The following is a 22586-nucleotide window of genomic DNA, read 5'->3' as shown; positions in this document are numbered from 1 at the left end:
GAAACACTCCTAGCCAATTCCATTGTGTAATACATGTATCTTCCTTATTAACTGGTAAAATGATAAGAGACCAACTCACAAATGGGTGCTGTGATAAGAAACTGTATTACCAATTGACAAATTGATAACAGAGGTGTCTTCAAAACAATTGACTTATTTGACAAAACATTTGACTAACGAACAAAGTTATATCCCTTATATTCCCAGCTCTAGGTGTCCAAAGTTAGACGTTAAACACCATCTTAATACTGGCCTTGGGCTTGTGCAGCTGCATACAGACATACATGATGACAAAGGCCTTTCACATTGATGCTACACCCCATCATCTCACTGGCCTGTGGTCTTTAATTCTCTTTTGCTCTTGACAACCTAAAGTTGTTTTGCTCTTAACCTAAAGTTGTCCAGTTGCCATGACTTAAGCTTCCAGATAACCTCACCTGGATGAATGAGAATCTTCACAGATAACAACCAAAAGCTTCATGACTCTTTATCAAGCCCCGAGCTACCTATTTTATAGGTGTGTTGATTGAAAGTTTAGGCTGAGTTGTTCTACATGATATTAAATTGCTGGCTTCTAATGATGCTAATACATGGTTTTGTTTTAGATGTGTCTTTGGTTAGCCAGTTTTTGCTATGACAAACATGTTTCAAGAAGATGTCTTCCCCCCCCCCCAAAAGAGTGTGCCACTCAAGGTTGCAGACAGAGCTTATGACAACCAGAAGAACTATGGCATAGTAGATAATCATTTTGTTTTCTCAGCAATAAACATCCCATTAATTTTTTAATACAGATGCCGCCACAGCAGCAGCCGCAGCCGCCGCCGCCAACAAATGTGGCCCACCCCAGTGTGTTACCACTAATCCAGAATCAACCTTCAGCTCTGCCTCCCCACGGTTTGGCACCCCCGGCAGCTCCCCAAGCCCAGGCTTCCCCTGTTGCTGTGCAGCAGTTCACATCAAGGATGGTAAGGCCCTTCAGTGTTCATCTGTTTTTATCTGACAGGCTGTCGAAATAATTAGAAGTGGCCCACAAGCCCATTATACTTGCTGAGCAATATCCTTATAAATGGCTACAAGTGAGGATAGCAACCAATTCTGGCTAGCTGTGCGTTTGCAAATAAATATCCATGGGGACGGGGAGGATGGGTGGAACTGCAGTCCTCAGCTTAAAGAAAAGAGCAGAAACGTTTACAAAATGGCTGCAAGCACTGAAGGGAGTGGCGACACTTTGCTTCTCTTGAAACATCAAAATGGTGCCTGCTAATATTATCCAGATGGTCATTTCCCCATTGAAAGGGGGTCTCTGCCCTCTAGGTCAGAAGCTCCCAACCTTGGATCCCCAGATGTTCTCAGAGTGCAGCTTCCAGATATCCTGGCCAGCACAGCTAGTGGTGAAGGCTTCTGGGAGTTTTAGTCCAAAACCATCTGGGGAGCCAAGGTTGTGATCCACTGCAATAGGTCCACAGGGGAGAGGGGAAGAGGGCAGGATTGGAAATGTTTTATTTTGAAAAAACAGCTGCAACTGAGGACATCATTACATGGCATACCTTATGAAACAGAATTTCAGCCATTATTTGCAACCGAAGTGCAAACCTTCTGCAAGAGGTTCATGTTGAGTGCAGCAAGAGGGCAATAAGATGCAGAACGTCCCAGCTGTGCAGAAGGTAGTAACCTTGTGAAAACAGAGAACAGCTTGATGTTTTGGGAGCAGGGTTTAGAAACTTGAGACATAATGGGAATCAATTATTTATTTAGAAAAACATTTTTTGGCATAGGAGAAGGGAATCTTCATTCTAGGAACTAGAAGTGACTCTGAGCCATGCGTTAAAAGTCATTACACCAAAATGCATCTGTGGCAATTCTTAAAAAACAACTTTTTTTAGAAATAAATTATCTTCAGGGCTTGAAAAATGCACTCGTCCACTTGTCTGTGATGAGTTAAAAATGCTGCTGAATGAGTCACAGCTCCCTCCCTGCCTGCTTCGTTCCCCTCGGCCTCTCTCTCTCTCTCTCTCTCTCTCTCTCTCTCTCTCTCTCTTCCTGCAGTCCTCCCCTCCCCCTCCCATTGCAAAAGGAAAACTGCCCTCTTCTCGCAAGAAGAGAGTTCGAGTGGCACATAGAGATATAGCTCTGCAGGAGAATGTAGAGCAGTCCCATGCTGGAGAATATGGCGATTCCCTGCTCCCAATTTCAACCGAACGAGGAGGACACATCCTGGGGTGGGATGGAACTGTGGCTCCTTTAGAGGTTGGGTGCTTTTGCTTTCAGTTTTATTTTTGCTGGAGACATTCAAAAGAAAAGCATTCAAAATACTGTACAGATTTCATGACCCCACAGGCATGTGGCTAATAAAGCAATCTAAGTCTGAGGATATAAATCAGTGATTCCTAATACCAATAAATTGCAAGGCTATAGTTTGGTCAGCTGACTTGTGAAATATTTGACTGACCGGTGAGAGAGTCTAAATTTTTTCAAGCTCTGATTATCTTCCTTTCTTTAACACTTTGTGGCTATCACCTCTTTGCCCATTTTTCCTGGACTTGGAGCTACACTCTTTTTTTTATTCTGCTTCAGTGTAGTGCTGTTGCTGAAAAGGGTGCTGTACATTTGGATGGACAGATGTGGTCCTCCAGATGTTGGTTGACTCACAGCTGATCTCTCACAATGGGCTATCTTGGTTAGGGCTAAAGGGAGCTGTAGGCCAACAACATCTGAACAGCCACAGTTGGCCATCTTGTCTCTCTACTTCTCACCTTTGCAAGGCAGGTTCTGCTACGAAAAAGTGGCATTGGAGACAGAAAATCTTGAAAGGAAGGATCAGTATTCAAGCAAGAGTTGCAGTTACAAGTTACAGGGAGTCAGATGTCAGTTGAATATCATGAAAGACGCCTGAACTGTTAGAGCAGTATGGCAGGGGAACAAATTACTTTGAGAGGTGGGGAGTGTTCCAACACTGGAGACATTCAAGAGAAATGCATTGAGCAGGGGGTTGGACTCAGTGGCCCTTTCCAACTTCATGATTCCATGATTAAAGAGGATTCAAGGCTAAAAACCTCTCATTTATTTATTTATTTATTTATTTATTTATTTATTTATTCATTCATTCATTCATTCATTCATTCATTCATTTATTCATTCATTCAGCTTATATGCCGCCCATTCTACCCAAAGGTCTCTGGGTGGCTTACAACAATTAAAGTACAATTAAAATACAGTAAAAGATATTCTTGCACATGGGATACCTGGTCTTCAACAAATATCCATATCTGAGAATGCGTTGGTTCAAGACAGACTGTGTGGGTCTGTGTTCATAGCCACCAGCACACCTGACTGTATTCGTGTGACTGGGTTTGATGTCCTTGGTGGGGGCATTCCCTAACTCCAAACTCACAGTCAAAGATAGTTCTGCTTTAGACAAAGCCTTTTTCTTCACTGTAACTCAACCACTATTTCTGAAGGCTCAACTGCAGGTTCTACATGTGGGGTTTGAAGTAAATCACTTTCTTGAACGATCTACAACTTGGGAACTAGGGAAGAGACTCTTTTCCCTCACTCCCCTCCTCTGACTCCTGGCGAAAGGGTTAACATGGACACTTGAGCATGGGCTGCCACAGCAAAGGTCTCAAGCCCAACTCTTCTTCCTGGGTCTTCCTATCTCTCCAAATGGTATTCGGTCTTTCTCCTCCTCCTGAGGAGGCTGCCTTCCTCCTTGCGAGGTGGGAGAGTCTCCTCCCCACTCCTGATACTTTCTCCCTTTCTAAATGCCTGTGTTCCCTTCTCTCCCTTTCTCCTCAGAAGGAAAGCTTGTGGGTTTTTCTTTCTTTTTTTTTTTTGTGATGGTGTCTCTGTCTCTCCACCTCTTCTTTAGGCATCTTTCACTGTGGTGACTCCCATGTCCAAAGGTTCTCCTTTGTGATCGTCTCCCGGCCTTCTGGCCACTTGGGAGTTTGAGGCTTTTCTTCAGTATTCTCTTCCTCTCCCCCTTTGCTCGATACTTCCTCATTCCTCCCTCACACCAAAGGGTTGCTTACTTTTATTTCTTTGCTACTGTCAGCGACGGAGTCTTCTTGGCCTTCTTTTACTTCCAAAGCCACCGTTTTTGTTCCTACGCCTTCTGTCTCTCCTCCCTGCTCCTCTGCCTTCTCTTTCCTGTTTGTCTCCATTTCTTCCCCTGGCGCCTCCCTCTCTGTCCATTGCTCTTTCCCTGGGATTTCTGCTGACCCTGGACTGTCAGGTCTTACAGAAGAACCAAAGCCTGCTGTCTCCATGCTGACATCTCTTGGGGAACTGGAGCTTTCATATTGTTCGGCTTCTAAAGGAAAAAGGGCTGGCATGCCAACAGGGAGACTTGTCACCCTGTTCTCTCTCTTGTACAATTCCAAAAACATTTTCTTGAATTAATCACACAACCTAGGAGATGTGGTGTTATTCACAATTTTAAAACAGTGTGCTTCAGATACTTGTTTTATTTTGAGGAAAAAACAGCTGGAGGACCAAGTCAAACAACCAGAGGATAAAGTTGGTAGCGGAGAAGTGGCTGAAGGTTCACTGAACTGTTTCCTCACCTGCTACCTCCTTCTTCCACATCAATTTTCTTTTATTTATTTATTTGATTTATATACAAATTACTACGCTGGGTGTTGTAAAACTGAAATGAAAAGACATAGTTAATTTGTTGAAAGGATATACTGTATTTGGTATATATATGGATGGTGTGAAACAGAAATGAAAAGACACAGTTTATATATGTGGGTAGTGTGAAACAAATGATTCTCTCTCTCACACACACACACACACACACACACACACACACACACACACACACACACACACACACACACACACACACACACACACACACACACACACACACACACACACACACACACACACACACACACACACACACACAAAAATACAGTCTATCCTTTTAACAAATTACATCCCAGCAGTTTTCCTTTTACCGGGTTTAAATCCAAAGAGGTATGAAATGAACTGAGTTTCAAGAAAGCAGCAAAGGCTGTTGGCTGCCTACAAAATGTATGGATAAAACCAAACCTCACAAATACATACACACAAGTAATTGTTCCTCAAGTACCCTAAGTGTTAAAAGCAAATGCAGACACATGCACAAAACCCAGGCTATTTGCCCGGCCTGTTATTCTGCCTCATACCTAGGAAAGAATGATGCCAGCTGCCATATAAGGTCATTATTTTAGTGCACTGCATGTAATGGAAGGTTACAAACTTCTGTTTGTTAATTTATGTAATGTTTCATGAATGTTTCTGTTGTTTGCATTATAGTTGTTCCAAGATGGTTTTTGTGTGTGTGTGTGTGTTGATGCTGTAGTGGGATGAGGGGAGAGCGTCCCTAGAATAAGATGCAAAGAAGTAAAAGTGGTGAGCTTAACCTTGTTTAAACATATTTTTCTTCCCAGCCTCTAGATTCACAGGCATCCTACACCCCAGAAGGGCAGACAGTGGATGGATCCATCATGGGAGTCCCTCAGCAGATATTGACAGTCACTTCCCCTCAGAATGTGGCGGCTTCTCAGATGGTCAGCCAGCATCTGTCAGCAAATGTACCATTGGCTTCTCCTGCTAGGATTAGTAGTCAGGCTTCAGCTGCTGCAGGATCAATGGAAACGGAGCAGGCTTCTGCCAGTGCCGTGCCTGCCAGTCATTCCCCTGTGCTACAGGGACAGCCTCCAGTTCAGTTTCTTAACAACATACAAGGCTTAGCTCCAGGGATCGCTACTTCTGCAGCTCTGCAGCCGGTTCCACAGGGAGCTGCACCAATTCTGCAATCTCAGGTGCCCCAGCAGATCCTGTCTACACAGCAGCCTCCTCAAGCTTCTCAGCAGGTGACATCTGGGCAACAAAGCCAGCAAGCTGATCAGCAGGTGGCATCGACACAGCAGGTTCCCCAGCAGTTTTCCCAACAGATGGCAGCAACACAGCAACTTCAGCAACACTTAGGGACTACGCAGCAGCCTCAGCAAATGCCCCAGCAGGTGGCATCCATGCAGCAGCCACAGCAAATGTCTCACCAAGGTTCCCAGCAGGTGACATCCATGCAGCTGCAGCAGCAGCAGCAAATGCCACAACAAGTGGCAACCATGCAGCAGGCCCAGTATATGCCCCAGCAGGTGGCAACCATGCAGCAGCCCCAACAAGTTCCACAGCAAGTGGCATCTGTGCAGCAGCCCCAGCAAGTTTCCCAGCAGGTGGCATCCATGCAGCAGCCCCAACAAATGCCTCAGCAAATGCCCCAACAAATGCCCCAGCAAGTGGCATCCATGCAGCAGCCCCAGCAAATGCCCCAGCAAGTGGCATCCATGCAGCAGCCCCAACAAATGCCCCAGCAGGTGGCATCCATGCAGCAGCCCCAACAAATGCCTCAACAAATGCCCCAACAAATGCCCCAACAAATGCCCCAACAGATGGCATCCATGCAGCAGCCCCAGGAAATACCCCAACAGATGGCATCCATGCAGCAGCCCCAGCAAATGCCTCAACAAATGCCCCAGCAAATGCCCCAACAGATGGCATCCATGCAGCAGCCCCAGCAAATGCCTCAACAAATGCCCCAGCAAATGCCCCAGCAGATGGCATCCATGCAACAGCCCCAGCAAATGCCTCAACAAATGCCCCAACAGATGGCATCCATGCAGCAGCCCCAACAAATGCCTCAACAAATGCCCCAGCAAATGCCCCAACAGATGGCATCCATGCAGCAGTCCCAGGAAATACCCCAACAGATGGCATCCATGCAGCAGCCCCAGGAAATACCCCAACAGATGGCATCCATGCAGCAGCCCCAACAAATGCCTCAACAAATGCCCCAGCAAATGCCCCAACAGATAGCATCCATGCAGCAGCCCCAGCAAATGCCCCAACAGATGGCATCCATGCAGCAGCCCCAGCAAATGCCCCAACAGATGGCATCCATGCAGCAGCCCCAGGAAATACCCCAACAGATGGCATCCATGCAGCAGCCCCAGCAAATGCCCCAACAGATGCCGTCCATGCAGCAGCCCCAGCAAATGTCCCAACAGATGGCATCCATGCAGCAGCCCCAGCAAATGCCCCAACAGATGGCATCCATGCAGCAGCCCCAGCAAATGCCCCAACAGATGGCGTCCATGCAGCAGCCCCAGGAAATACCCCAACAGATGGCATCCATGCAGCAGCCCCAGCAAATGCCCCAGCAGGTGGCACCCATGCAGCAGCCCCAGCCAATGTCCCAGCAGGTGGCATCCATGCAGCAGCCCCAGCAAATGCCCCAGCAGGTGGCATCCATGCAGCAGCCCCAGCAAATGCCCCAGCAAATGCCCCAGCAGATGGCATCTATGCAGCTACCGCAGCAAATGTCACAACAGGTGGCAACCGTGCAACAGCCACAGCACATGCCACAGCAGGTGGCATCCATACAGCAGCCCCAGCAAATGACCCAACCAGTTCCTCAGCAGGTGGCATCCATGCAGCAGCTGCAGCAAATGCCACAGCTGGTTTCATCCATGCAGCAGCCCCAGCAACTGCTCCATCAGGTGCCACAACAGGTGGTATCCATGCCACAGCCACAATCCCAGCAAATGTCCCAGCAGGTGACTTCCACTCAACAGCTTCAACCAGCTGCAGTGATGCAGCAGTCTCAGACAGTTTCCCAGCAGGTGACATCTGTGCAGCAATCGCAGCATACTAGCTCCTTCCAGCTGCCGCAGCAGGTCGCATCTACACACCATGTATCTAATGTACCGCAATCAATGGCACCAGCCCAGCAGTACCCACAGTACGTAGGTATGTCTGCAGATCTTTCTGGGCAACCTTCTCAGCCCCAGTCAGAGGATCAGACTATTCAGATACACCAATCCACAGATCAGCCTCCTTGTGGAATCCAACAGATGTTACTCCACCTGCCTGTGGAGCAGCTGAAACATGAACAGTTTGTTCTTCCTTCCAGCTCCACTGAGCAGTTACCAGCTGCCGCCTTGCAGGACGTAGAAAAGCAGCCGCTACGGGGTGAGCTCTCAGGTTCAACTCCAGAACAGGGGGCTTATCCCACACAGACCCAGTACCAAATGCAAGCCCAAGAACAAATTGTATATCCTGCACAGCCCTCACACCAGCTACCAGTGTCAGAGCAGGTGATGCACCAGGTCCAGCCAGCAAACCAGTTGCAGGTCCCAGAGCAAGCAGCAAACCAGATGCAGGCTTCATACACTGTGCAGGGCTCAGATCAGCCTCCTGGCCCAGAGCAACTGGCTTATCCAACAGCTGGGGTCTATTCTGAACAGCCCTTGGACCAACCCACGTATCCGATGCAACCTTTCTATCAAGGGCATGTGGCATACCTGGCCCAACCAACACCATATCCTGCTCAAGCTCCAGATGTCCAACAGGCTCACTTAGCAGTACCGGTCACTGATCAACCAGGCTTTGCTGCACCCTCTCCTGAGCAGTCGCTGTATATGATGAAGGATGGTAGCGCTGGTTATATGGAGCAACAGGTCTGTTCGATGCAACCCGTGGAAGTTCACACTTACTCTGAGCAGCACCAGACTGAGCCACCAACATATCTGATCCAGGCAGACGCTGGGACAGGACACCAGCAGCTGCAGCCTCCTCACCAGCTCCATAGGATTTCAGAAGGACAGCAGCCAGGACCACAAGCCCCTTTTGTGTCATCTCAGTCACCTTTTGTGCCACAAATGCAGCCACAACCTCCGTACCCAGAGTTTGGCCAGCATCCCGTTCCTCAGCCATTCCAAGGCACAATCCCTCAGCCTGTCCCGAGTGTCTTGCCGACTGCGGCTTCTGTACCAGAGCCGTCTGAACCAGTTTATGCTGCACAGCAACCCTCAGAAGCGCCGGGGCTCCTGCACAGCACCAGTCTCCTTCAACAGTCTCAAACCTTTCAGCCACCTGAGAGTAACCAATCCTTTGCCTCTGCCCAGCCGGTGTATGTTCAGCAGCCGCCGCCAATGTGTAAAGTATCAGTGTTGTCAGCAGAAGGAGGTGCTCAACTTCAAACCCCTCCCACGAGTTCTATGGCAGCATCCCAGAGCCAGCAGACATCTCTCAGTGCAGTGACACAACCATATCAGGAGCCTGCCCAAGTACAAGACATCCCGCAGGTATGTCCCTTGGCATAAAGAGTCTGTTTTCCAGAATTTCTGGAAGACCTGGGAATGAGTGTTTTCTACCACCCTGAAAAGAAAGAGAAGGAACATGGGTGTGTGTTGCAAAATAATAGTTACTCCTTACTTTTAAGTTTTATTCCATTAAATAATACAGGAGGGAGCACATCAGGATTGGGACTTCAGGAAAGATTTCTCTCTCTCTTGTCTAAGTATACAGAGGTAAAAGGTGTGTGAGCGTGTGTGTGCGCGCTTATGGGGGAAGTGGGGAAGTCTCACTGGTTGCTTGCTAATCAGATTGAGGTATTTGTAATCTGTTTCACAAGTGGCTTTGCGACAAGATTTTAGATAATTTGGCCAGACTTCCATGAGAACTGTACATACCGTATTTGCTAGTGTATAAGGCGACTGGGCGTATAAGACGACTCCCGAACATTCCCACTCAGAATGTAGAGTTTGTTATATACTTGCTGTATAAGACTACTCCCTCTTCCGCCTGCGTGATTCTGCTTTGGCTGCATCATGGGGAGAGTTCCTTTTGCCCCTTTTGGTTCCTCTTCGGAGAGAGCAAGGGTTTACTGGAAGAAGGAACAGCAGAGAGGCAGCAGCCATTTTGGAGAGGCGGCAGCCATTTTGAGAGGCAGCAGCCATGTGGTCGCATCTCACAATGGCTGCCGCCTCTCTGCTGTTCCGGACAGTCAGCTGTTTGGCGCTAGAGTCAATCTGTTCCCAGGCTAGGAGCGGGGCTCTACTCAGTCTTACTACCAGGTAAGTGACTTCGCTGGGAGAGAGGGAGGGTTTGCTGGACATGCACCCGGCGTACAAGACGACCCCCCCACTTGGAGGCATGTTTTTCAGGGCCAAAAAGTCATCTTGTACGCCGGCAAATACGGTAAGCAAGACTTAATTCAAACAATTGAAAAATTGTTACGAGGTAGCAGTGCTAATGACATTTAGTGCTTTTGTGACCCAGTTTAGACATCATGAGAAGGCAGGTTTCACGGGGATCCTTGGCTTGTAGTTCACAAACAGTATGCTAATATTGTGTTTCCCCAAAAAATAAGACAGGGTCTTATATTAATTTTTTGCTCCAAAAAACAAAAAAATAAAACCAGATTAGGGCTTATTTTCAGGGGATGTTTTATTTTTTTCATGTACAACCTTCTACATTTATTCAAATAACAGTCATGTCGCCTTCTTCTGGTTGCTGCACAATGGTGGAGGGTGGGCTTTCTCTTAACTACGACTTATTTGGGGAGTAGGGCTTATATTACGGGCATCCTGAAAAATCTGAGGGGGCACACGCTGGAAGAAGCGGGGTGCTGAACCACTAAATGCCTGTCGTGGTGATAAACAAACTGGGACAAATAGCTAAATCTGCGGTTCATGCCCATCTGTAGTTCCCAACCTTGGATCCCCAGGTATTTTTGGACTACAGCTCTCAGACGTCCTGGCCAGCACAGCTAGTGGTTAAAGCTTCTGGAGGTTTTAGTCCAAGAACACCTGGGGGCCCAAGGTTGGGAACCACTGGGCTAAACAAACTATTGCTGTGTCATCTATGGTTGTTCATGAGAGCCAAATCTGCTGAAACCAGGCAACCTTGTCTTGCTCCCTGCTACCAGATGAGAGAAATTCATTAAGAATAGACCATGTGGTATTTGGCTTGTCAGTGAAAAAACAAGCCAAAGTGCCAACTTCAAACATATATGAACAATAATCAGGTTCCAGTTCCTTTTTTTAAACATACTAACTCTAACACATTTTAAAGTTTATAGTACCCAAATTCAGCCAAACTATTTTGCACAGGAGACAGAAAGCACTTCTCCACACTCCTGGCAGTAATAATGCAATAATTATAGAAAGTGAAATTTAGCCATAAAATCCAGCTAGGGACAGCCCAATAGAAGTTCGATAGGTTTTGTCTTGCTTTGAACCATGTGTCTGCTGTACCTGGGATTAACTATCGGATTAAGTGCCAAATAAGTAACAATTTTTCTCTTCTTATGACATTCCAAATGTGCTGCTTCATTTTACCTAATAATAGGGCTAGTCTTTTTTCCCCTTTCTTTTTTGAATTTTCTTTTTAAAATCTATTTTAAAAGTTATAACAAAATCAAACAAACATCGAAACATCCAATAACAGATGACAAAAATATGAAAAAAACAAATTGTGCTCAGATTCCATTTCTAACCTGCATCCAAAAGTAGTTAGTTAGTGTTATATTGTTGCTAACACTGTTACTTCTTGTTACATAAATAATTCTGAATATTATGTCATTGCCCTTGGGCAAAGAACACCTAATTAGGCCATCCTCTATAACTACTGAGCCAACTAAAACAATTATAGTACAAAAGAAGTAAAGAAGTTCATTACATTATCATTTTAATATAACTTTATAGGACATTAATTATGAATAATTTATTTTCAAATTGTAATTTTCAGGCTCTGGTTTGTGATTTGTTTAGCTGTCTCTGTATACAACTAACATTCTTTAAAAATTCTAACTTATTGTGATGTCCAAACACACTAGATCTCTTACACTGTAGGGTAGTTTGTCCCAAGCTTTCATTTTAGTGCCTTTCATTTTTATTCGTTTTGCTGTGATTACAAAATATATACATATTGTTCTGAGACTAGGCATACTGACAAGCTGACAACTTATTCTTAATCGTGGTTAAGAAATATAGGAATCAAATGTAGAACTTTATTAGAATCCCCAGAGTAAACTTTTACCCAGGGTGGATAAAAATTCATGGTTTTTCAAAATCAATTTGATTTAAATCATGATTTAATTAGAAATGTGATTTTTAAAAATTTAAAATGTCAAAAAATCTGATTTTAAAAAAATTAAATCATGATTTAAATCAATTTGATTTAAATCAGATCCACCCTGCTTCTACCCCATTTGCTGATATGTCCAAGACCTGGGAACGAGCATTTTAAAAACTTATTCCCAGGTCTTGAACATATCAGCCTGATAAAATACAACAGTGTTCCATTTTGAATGCACAAATAATTTGTATTTTCTGGAATTATATATTTCTCCAATATTGAAAATGGTTAATAATATTGTCAATAATCCAGAAAATTTGAGTTTATGGGGTGCTGATGTGTTGCCCTAAAAATGAAAACTGTTGTTTTAAAATGTGCCTCAGAGGTTACATTAAAAATGGAAGTACAGTTGAAAAACTACAGCTTGGGAGATTGTTTACAAAATAAGTACAGTTTGTTTTAGTACAAAGCTACTGAGTGGAAATGGCTCATTCAGGTTTGTGCCAGTTTTTGCAAGAATGGAGAGACATCTTACCCAAAGAGGACATCAGGCGAACATCCTTAGAGCAGCAAAAAGATACTAAAGCTGCACTGGACTATGGATATCACATAGTCATAGATTCAAATTAACCAAGGCTGGGTGAGCTTTCTTCTCTTTAGAAGTAAGTTTTTTTGTGTGTGTGTGTGTGTGTGTGTGTGTGTGTGTGTGTGTGTGTGTGTGTGTGTGTGTGTGTGTGTGTGTGTGTGTGTGTGTGTGTGTGTGTGTGTGTGTGTGTGTGTGTGTGTGTGTGTGTGTGTGTGTGTGTGTGTGTGTGTGTGTGTGTGTGTGTGTGTGTGTGTGGATATGCTTAGAGGCTCAGTAATGCTTTTCATTTTATATTCTCTTGTTATAAAAACTCTGGTGTTCTTTCATGTATTTTTAAGAAAGCTTTGGCAGTTATACTGCTTTTTAATTTTAAAGATAAAGATTGTTAGAGATGCACTATAGGCTAAAAGGTCTTGTATTTTATATTTAAGTACAACTTAAGTTCAGTTTTCATCTGTTTGAGTGTTTGTACCTACAGCTTTGTTCATAGCTCTAAGGATGCTTCTGGCAAGATAAAGCAACATGGCTTCTCAAAAATTACATGTTTTTCTATACTTACGGATTTTATTTTATTCATATGGAACCTAGAAGCTATGTAGTAATAAAAGGCTTTGTAGAAAACAAGTTTTGGCGTTGCTGGGAATGATTTCAACAGTGAAGACACTTAAAAGGAGATGATTTTGGTAATGCTTGTCACTGATTGTCTGATTCCATTCCGAGATTAACCCTTTATATCATCTATGACAAATCATACTTTAGACTTCTGTTCTTTGTCTGAGAGGTCTATAAATCTTTGTAGCAGTCCTGGAGGAGTCAGGTATCCTTATCAGGTTCTGACAGTACATTTTTCTCTCTTCTCCCAGCAGGTTTCTGTCTTAGCACCAGAGCAACCAGCAGCAGTTCAAAAGCAAGATTCTGTTCAAGGGTGAGTCTGCTCCAATGTGAATTAATCTGTTTGGCAGAAGAAAAGACTGCTTAGCTGAGAGGTGGGGAAAGATAAGTACTGTAGTTCTCATGATATGTCAAAAGAGTGATGAAAGAAATGCAATCATTCTCTGCCTGCCAAACATGTTAATTAAATTTCAGGAAGTAAATATTTAAGTTAACTATTAGGAATAGTATAATCAAAGCTGCAGCATATTAAAAAGAAGTCTGATTCTGTTTTATTAATGGGTTGGGTCCCTAAACATTATCAGAGTGTGCCTTGTCAATGCCAGCCCAAGATATTCTGCTAGCTAAAGCAGAGACCAAATGGTGCATCAGGCATGTGACTTTTCCTCCATTCAGAAGATTTTAAGCCCCCTTGCATCCCTCAAATTTCATTTTTTTTCCAAAAATAAATAATAAAATAGAATTTCCTCTTCTTCCCTCCTGTCATCATCTAATTACTTTTGCCATCTTGAATTATATTATTACAGTTGTCTTTATTTTATTATATATATTTTACTTTTATGAATTATTGTTAACTGCCAAGAGTAGACTTCAGTCTAGATGGGCGAGGTATAAATTGAATGAATGAACGAACGAACGAACGAACAAACAAACAAACAAACAAACAAACAAACAAACAAACAAATAAATAAATAAATAAATAAATAAATAAATAAATACTATCATGCATGTAAGGGATGTGGTGGCGCTGCGGGTTAAACCACAGAAACCTCTGTGCTGCAAGGTCAGAAGACCTGCAGTTGTAAGATCAAATCCATGCAACAGTGAGCCCCCGTCGCTTGTCCCAGCTCTCGCCAACCTAGCAGTTCGAAAGCATGTAAAAATGTGAGTAGCTAAATAGGGACCACCTTGTTGGGAAGGTAATGGCCTTCCGTGTCTAGTCGCGCTGTTCACATGACCACGGAAGATTGTCTTCAGACAAATGCCAGCTCTATGGGTTGGAAACGGAGATGAGCAGCACCCCCAGAGTCGGACACGACTGGACAAGTTGTCAAGTGGAAGCTTTACCTTTATCTTACCACATTTTTAGGATTCCCAAATGTTTTGTCTGTCCAACACATACCTCTGCATGCCTTTCTAATAGTAAATAATTATATCCCATAAAATCAGTTCCAACTTATAGTGACCCTTTCTGGGGGATTTTTAGTTACTGAATACCCAGAGGAGGCCCCTTCTTTTGGGGGTACCTCTGGAACTATGCAGGTTGCTCCACAGTAGACAGGCTGACTCTTCTTCTACAAGGACCAGTGGGGGAAGCAAATGTGTAATCTCTAGTCCTGCAGCCAGGTACCCAGCCCACTGAGCTATCTAGCTTGTACCGGCATTATCTCTAGTTATCACTGATATATAGAAGTGGTGGAATTCGTAGCTGTTGTTTATGAAGTGGTTTTCCTGAGCGGTCAAAGTGCTTTGCACCTTTGGAAGATGCTTCATTCATTACTACAATGGATGCAGGAGTTAGTTTCCCTTGGTTCTCCCCCCCCCCCCGCCGCCGCCCCAGCCCCATTTTGCTGCAGTGACTTTGGGAAGCCAAGAGTTACTTGCACAGGACCAAGACATATGGATCCTTTTCACCTGAAGGTTGATGCATAGGTGGGGAACCTTTTTCAGCTGGAGTGCCATGTCCTCTCTGTAGATAGGTTTTTGAGAGCTGCACTTCAGTGCCACATCTAGAGACTCCTCCCTATGACATTCACACGTATCTGTGCATACATGCACTCCATCCCCATCTCTGCCGTCTTTCTGTCTTTATAGCTTGCTGTATTTCTGTGTGAATTGAGGTGGGTGGGATGTGTGGATGTATGAATGTGTCTGACTAGAAGGGGGGGGGCATTTCTGGACAGTGGAGAGGATGTGGGCTTGGGCAAACTCACCACTGGCATAAAACTCCAGCAACATTCCTAGCGGGAAAATATAGTTTTCCCTTTGCTTGAAAAAGGTTTCCCCATCTATGTTTAAACGTCATTTAATGAATGTGTGATTGTGCCGAGGTTTACACTGAGAACTTGCTGCCTCACGGCAGGGTGTATAGAAATGGATTTGAAACCATTTTTTACAATGACATGGTTATTTAAATTTGATGTTTAAAAGTATTGTGTATATTAAATGCCTCTAAAATGATAATTACATTAATATTAAATAATTTCAAGCCTATTAGTCTCTAAATGGAATTTGTGCCTCTACTGGATGCAATGTGTTAAGAGGGCTTTTCTGTGTAAACGAGGAATCAACCTGAGCGTTTCTCGGTTATGGTTCTTGATCTATTTATATATTAAAAGCATGTTGAGCTTGCCCTTTGTTAGGGGACAACAATGTGATGTGTGAGATTCATAAAACTGCAAATATTTCACAATGCTACATAATAAAGTGACCCAATATAGTGTAGAGTAAACCAAAACTGTAAAGCAAAACAAAAACAGATCAAGCACAGCTGCTCTTGTGTTCTTTGAAGGTATGGAAGGGCACCCCTCTCCTACTTCCCTTACAGAAAGTCTCCTGAAGAAGGCTCACCTTCTTTTCCTATCCTTTTCAGACTCACTCCTGACTTGGCCACTCTGAAAGAAGGTGCCAGTGGGTCTGACCTTCCAAGTGGAAATGGCAAACAAGACAAGAGCAAGCAGAGGAGAACCTCCTGTGCCCGGCCAGAAAAGGGAACCAAATTTCAGCTCACTGTGCTACAGGTTTGTATCGTTCATACTCTAGCTGTAGTTCCACAGTGGAATTCAGTGGCAGAGCAGCTGTCTGAAAAAAAAGTATTTTGGCTTGGCACCAACCTTAAGACATTCTGCCTGGAACCAAACCAAAGGAGCATGCTCTGTATTCACACCAAAACAGTAGTAGCCACTGACAGGGACCCAGAAAGGTGTGGGTAGGAATGTTCTGGGGAATGGCTGGTCCACTTGAGCAGTTATGTCAAAAGGAGTGAGCTTGGCCATCCGTGCAGCAGACCAAACAGCAAGGCAAATGCCCTTCTGACCTCACTCTAATTTGCAGCAGTTTTCCAGAACTGAGCTAGATGTTGGCAGGGTCAGCTGCTTTAAGAAAACAAGGGGTGGGGATTGGTTTTCCTTTTGCTTTAGCTATAGGAAACACCTAGATGTCTAATTTCATCCGTGCATGAGACAAATTTCATATATGTGAATGCACAGATGACTGTTCAAAGAACCATAGTTATGAGTAAGCAACCTGTTTTTTATCTCTCTGGTGAAAGGTCTTTGATTTTGCCTGGGGGATTTGCTGCCATCTCCAAACCACAAAAAAATGGCAGGTCACTTCTAGCTTTAACTCCCCACTCCCATCCTCAGTTCAGGTCATCCCTGGGCATGATGCAGCCCATAGTAGGTGCTGGGATGAAAACATGCTTCCCATGCCCGTCAAACTTGCCCATACTTGCTTATGAGATTGATGGGGGAATTACTGATCACATGGAGATGATATCTGTTGCCTAAGACTTCACCATGATCTCAGGGCACAGGATTTGTTCTGTCTTCAACTAGGTTTCAACCTCAGGGGACAACACTGTGGAGTGCCAGCTGGAGACTCACAACAATAAAATGGTCACATTTAAATTTGATGTTGATGGAGATGCTCCAGAAGACATTGCTGACTACATGGTAAGTTTTGTAGGCATTGCTTGCCGATAGATAGTGTTTCGTTAGTGACATTTAAGTTGTCTTTTGTTGAAATGTGTGGGTTGCTCCGCACAACTTGCAATTATCCTGCCTCTTCTTTGTAGCGTTTCTGAAGTTATGGAACCGCTGGAGCCTTGCACATTGTGTGACTTGGTCTTGGATAGATTATTTTGAGAACTAATTTTGAATGGCTTTGAGGCAGGATTGTAAAAATGAAGGGATTGGCCACTGATGGAGGAATTCCTGGAGGTGGTCTAAACTCATCCAGGCACCATTCGTTTTGGAAATGTCACGTCTAAGAACCTTTTTTCTTTTTAAAATTCTATAAACCATTTGACTTAACTGTAATTTCTGGCTTTCCTCAAGTTCTTCATGTCACCTGTTTTCAAGGCTAGTCTATCTTAGAATGTTGGCAAAATCAAAGGGAAGACAAGGAGAAAGGAGAAGAAAAGGCAAAAACAATAACAGTAACAGCAACAGCAACAGCAACAGCAACAGCAACAGCAACAGCAACAACAACAACAACAACAACAACAATAATAATAATAATAATAATAATAATAATAATAATAATAATAATAATAATAATAATAATAATAATAATAATAATAATAATAATAATAATAATAATAATAATAATATAAAAAGAGTGCCACAATATTTTGCCTCTTTTTTGTCCTTTTTTCCCCTCAAGGTCAACTGTTACTCTTGAGTTATATCTTAGTCATAAAAATTAGTAACTAGTGAGTGAGTAGGAAAGGTTGCATTCTGTGATTGAACTATATTACATCAGTGGGAAGAGGCATTGACAATTAATCTTTAAACCTATGTTTTGCAACCTGGTCCATATATGTGTACTTAGAAGATGATCCCACCCGCTAAGTGGGACGTATGGCCAAGAAAGTGTTCATCCTTTGATTCATAATGTTGTAAGTACTGCATCAAGAGAATTGATTCCCTAGGAGGACATAATGTAAAGAAACAGCATTATCTGGTAGTTTTTGATGCTGCAACGTGAGCAAAGCACTCCTTCATACATACTGTACATCTGGGATTTATTGTATTGTGGTATTATTTGACAAGTGATGTTTAAACTGTGTACTGTGAATTGGCGGAGAGCCCCTGATAAAGCAGCACTGCAGAAGCTAAGCAGGCATGGATTGATTGTTTCCTTGGATGGGAGCCCCGTGTGCTTCTACAGTTTAAACAAATACGTTAATATAATGTTATGGTTTTAGGTTCAGTATTTTCCCTCCCTATTACTTGTGTAATTACGAGATGATTTGTTGTAAGAACACTGACTGAATTTCAATAATTCTGGCTGTGTATGTGTTTTCTTGCTGCCAAATGGGATTGTTCTTTTGGAAAGCTAAGATTATTCGAGTTGTACAAAATGTAGAAGAACTAGATACAGTACTCTGATACCATGTTAGCATATGATATTGTAACAAAGAAAAGAAAAAGCATTCTATTGGTGAGTGGGGGAGAGAATCACTTTTTAGCTAATGAATGTTTTCTTCTTTGGGGGGACTGATTTTCTCTCTGTTAGGTTTTATAATAATTTTAAGTTCTAAGGACAGAATATTGTGGATGTGTTTTGGAAGGTATAATACAGTATATAATAATATAATGTATAATTATATAATATATAATATATAATCACAGTATGCAAGTTTGATGCTTTTTAATTAATTGATTTGATCATCTGTTGCTGTTCTAACATTTGATATGGCGGTTTGGGTATGGGGAAAATGTAGAATTTAAGAGGCAATAGTGAGGGCTGTGTCTACATTTCCCACCTTGCTTTTTTGCCCCTTTCCTGCTTACTAGGTTGAAGATAACTTTGTGTTGGAAAATGAGAAGGAGAAGTTTGTTGATGAGTTGAGGGCTATAGTGTGCCAGGCCCAAGACATTATCCGCAGTCTTCCTGTTGAAGATCGAGTCTCTGGAATGGAATCTGCTCCTGATTCAGCTACCCAAGTAAGTTCTGTTAGTTTAAGCAACGCCAGTTTTCTGGAATGGTGTTTGCTTGTGTTGGGAAATTCCCTTTTTATATTTATCTATTCATTTTTAATTCAGACAGGATCTTCTGAACAAGTTCAGATAAACCCAGCATCTACTCAAACTGGCAGTAAGTAATTATTTTAAACCATTTAATATTGAAGGAAGAAAACAACTCAAAACGCAAAAACACCATCCTTTAATGGTGAAAATCATAGCAACAGTAGATGTTTCAGAAAGGATGAAGGCCTTTGTCCTTTGTATTGGCTTTTCTCCTTTTAAATCTCTACGTGGGAGTTCGTTATTATCTTTTGCATTACCTTTTGCTTCATGTGCTTAAATTTCTGCAATGGTCCTGATAATTGTATTAGAAGATTCTGAAGATCTGAGTGGTGTTAATGTAAAGGAAAGGTTGTATGGACTCTTAATGGATGTTGTTAGGATGATATTAACTCTGGATTGATACAGTTACAAACTGAGCAAAGAGGGAGCTTCAGTTTTACCTTTAAAATCCAGATGCTTTCACTGGAGATGTCACCATTATTTTTTCCTGAAGGAGTTGAATTCACAGGTCTGGTTTCTTTATATGTATTGCTGTGGCAACAAGTGACGAGTTATCTGCCTAGTTCATATTTTTGTACCCAGTCTGGAAAAGGTAATCTGAGTATAATCAGCAAAATTCATGTGTGTGGTGCCAGTTGTGGTGGAATTGTGGAATTGCTGCATTCACATTTAAATGGCTGGAACGGCTGAGATCCCATGCAAGAAATACAGGAACAGTGGTTGAGCAAAAATGAGATTCTTTGTTGACTGGGTTTTAGCTTAGTAAAAACTTAAACAGGAATGAAAATTGTCAGCTGTGCTCCTTTACGCACTACAGCTCAGGTCAGATACTACAAGGGACTGCTTTTCAAATATGTTTTAGCATCTGGACCCAAACTTTTACTGTGCTTATCTTCAGTCTGTTAGTATTGAGCTGTTTCGTTTCTCAACAGAACAATGCTGCTTTCCAATTTTTGCCCTGAAATTTGGTGTCCATCTGCCACTGATGTGTAATTTCTACTACCTCCAATCTATACATCTCTTTGTTTCTGGTGGACTGCAATGTTTAATACATTGGCTTGGATCCACAGAACTACATAACTAATCCTGTATATTTACTTAAGAGACCTTTGAATATGCTTCTGAAACCAGTGAATGTATTTTAGTTTCTCCTTGCCAGGTGGTAAACTTTTTCTCCAACTAAGTATTCTGCCTTGTCACACACTTAGCCAATTCAGAAATAGATGGGTCTTTCAAAAGCAGACCAAAATGCCAAAAAATTTCATCAAGCATGCTTTAACCCTTTAATCCAGCATGTAGTTCTTTGGATCCTAGCCCCATGCCTTATTAGTGGCTCCACACAGTGACTAAATATATTGTGTTTTTAAAATACACATATTGATGCATGTTCATTTGTTTTATTTCAAAAAGTAAATATAACAGCAATAGACATGATTAGCTTGCTAGTGATCGAGGATTGCCAGTGTTCTGTTTTATACACTATTGTTCTTACTCAATGTGTGTTGTAAGCAGAGTGAACTCTGGCCTGAATCAAATTCAGTGTAAGTTCAATAGTGCAACATGGAGTAGTAAATAGCCTCTAGTGAACAAGTCCATGATCGAATCCCTTGTTGTGCACCAGTTAAATGACTCAGTATGTGAATAGGAATTCATTCTGAGACTTGTTAATTAGCAGCTATTTGATGCTCCAGGTTATGCCATTGTGCTTATGCCAATGTGTTGAACTTTTTACCTTAGAAAAAAATAACCTTTGAGGTGGGAGGTATAGGAAAGGCTATTTATTACACTAGCAGAGAAAACATATCCACACACAACCATGTCAATATAGAATCCAAAGAGATAACTTACGGGAAAGCGTTTTATGGAAAAACAAGCAAAGACCAATAAAACTATTTTGATCTTACACTCTTGCTGGATTATTTGAGCTTCTTGTCTTACAATCTGGAGTCATGGGATAGCTTTTGGTGTTTTAATACTGGTAGGAGACTGCTCCAGTGGGTAAAATACTCCTACAATAGAGCATGCTTATGGCAGCAACAGAGTGGAACATGGGACAGTATGTACCCAGTGTGCCCCATACTTGCCTGACTCAGATTTCACTGAAGATATGTATGGGACTGTTTCGTGATATAACACAGACCCTGCAGAAGAGATATGCATGAGATCTGTGATAAACCTGGTGAAGGCATGGTTGGGGAAGCTGCTGCTAATGAGTCCCTCCCAACCTAAAGGAAATGGTGGAAATGAGGCAAAGCAAAAGCAGAATTGTTCCAGTGTCAGTATTAATTCTATTATTACGTTTTCCTCTATATGTGCACTGATCCAAGGAAAGGTGAGAAGGTATGGGGACATGGACCCATGACATATGTTGCTCAGTGTCCTTGGAAGCAAAAGGACATTCAAAAATTAAGAAATGTTTTTAAAAAGATTAGAAAATACATGTAGGGATGTTTACCGGAACACATGTCTCACTGGATTAATTCTGATTATTACCTCCCTATTATGTGTGTTAGGACTTCAGCCTTAGTGTATCAAGGTCATCTTCAAGATTCTGACTGCTGGACTATGCCACTTCTCCTGCTTGCAGCTACTTTGCTGTTCCTGCATTCATTCTGATGTAGCCCTCCTTTTTCGTTGTTACACACAGCAGAAACGACCGTGATCTCCCCTGATGACTTCTCTCTCTCTCTTTTTCTTTTTCTCTTACTGTCCTTCCCTGTAGGTGACTCTGCTCCCCAGTCATCCCCTGTTGGCCGCTGGAGATTTTGCATCAATCAGACAATAAGGAACAGAGAATCCCAGACACCTTACACTCTTCTTCAGTCAACTCCATCTGTACCTGGGTGTCAGATTACAGGTGAAAATGGGATGGGCTAAAAAACATGGCTCCTCTCTGACTTGTCTCTTGGGCAGGATCTTACGTAGACAGAATATGGGAAAGATCTACTGTTTTTCAATACAGATGGACTGAACACAGACCATTAGAAGGGGTGGGATGGAAGCAGGAAATGGCATAAGAGGAGGCCAGCTAGGTTCATCCATAGTAATTTTTCTGACAGAATTACCTTGGTGTTTTCCTTTGCATCTCTTCTCCCTGCCCCCCCCCATTTACATTCTAGCATGAATAAGCAGATTCTTTTCAAAGGAGTACAAGATAAACTATGCAACAACAACTCTGACAATTTTGTAGCAAAATTCTGGACATTTTCAATATAGAAACGCAAGTCAGCCTCACACTCGGTCAGACTCAGTTGCCCATTAGCCACTTAACCTAGCCAGCCTCTTCAAACATAGAATTCTTATTGAGAGTAGTTTGGTCTCTTCACATGATGCCAGCCCTTGCTTTGTTTTCTATATTATATTTTTTCCAAACAGAAATTAAGTTTGTTTTATTGAGAACTAAGAAATAATGTGTGTAATGAAATGTAGATCAGACTTGT

The 22586-nt window shown here is 42.7% G+C and overlaps 1 protein-coding gene across 12 annotated transcripts in view; it reads left to right on the top strand.

Annotated features, from left to right (window-relative positions):
- WNK3 (WNK lysine deficient protein kinase 3) overlaps positions 1-22586 on the top strand; it is a 145117-nt gene that overhangs the window by 104802 nt on the left and 17729 nt on the right. For 10 of the 12 annotated variants that reach the window (XM_072991382.2, XM_072991383.2, XM_078386514.1 and 7 more), the window contains exons 10-17: positions 792-965; positions 5439-9137; positions 13363-13424; positions 15984-16131; positions 16948-17064; positions 18913-19062; positions 19162-19213; positions 21869-22003. In XM_072991382.2, coding sequence (XP_072847483.2) covers positions 792-965; positions 5439-9137; positions 13363-13424; positions 15984-16131; positions 16948-17064; positions 18913-19062; positions 19162-19213; positions 21869-22003 — 4537 coding nt within the window. The remainder of the gene's footprint in view (positions 1-791; positions 966-5438; positions 9138-13362; positions 13425-15983; positions 16132-16947; positions 17065-18912; positions 19063-19161; positions 19214-21868; positions 22004-22586) is intronic. The other 2 variants (XM_072991385.2, XM_072991384.2) reach the window with 1 other exon arrangement.

The sequence above is a fragment of the Pogona vitticeps genome, chromosome 2 (assembly GCF_051106095.1).
Source record: "Pogona vitticeps strain Pit_001003342236 chromosome 2, PviZW2.1, whole genome shotgun sequence".
Taxonomy (NCBI): domain Eukaryota; kingdom Metazoa; phylum Chordata; class Lepidosauria; order Squamata; family Agamidae; genus Pogona; species Pogona vitticeps.
The sequence above is the reverse complement of the archived record's forward strand: the minus strand, read 5'-3'. Positions and strand labels throughout refer to the sequence as shown.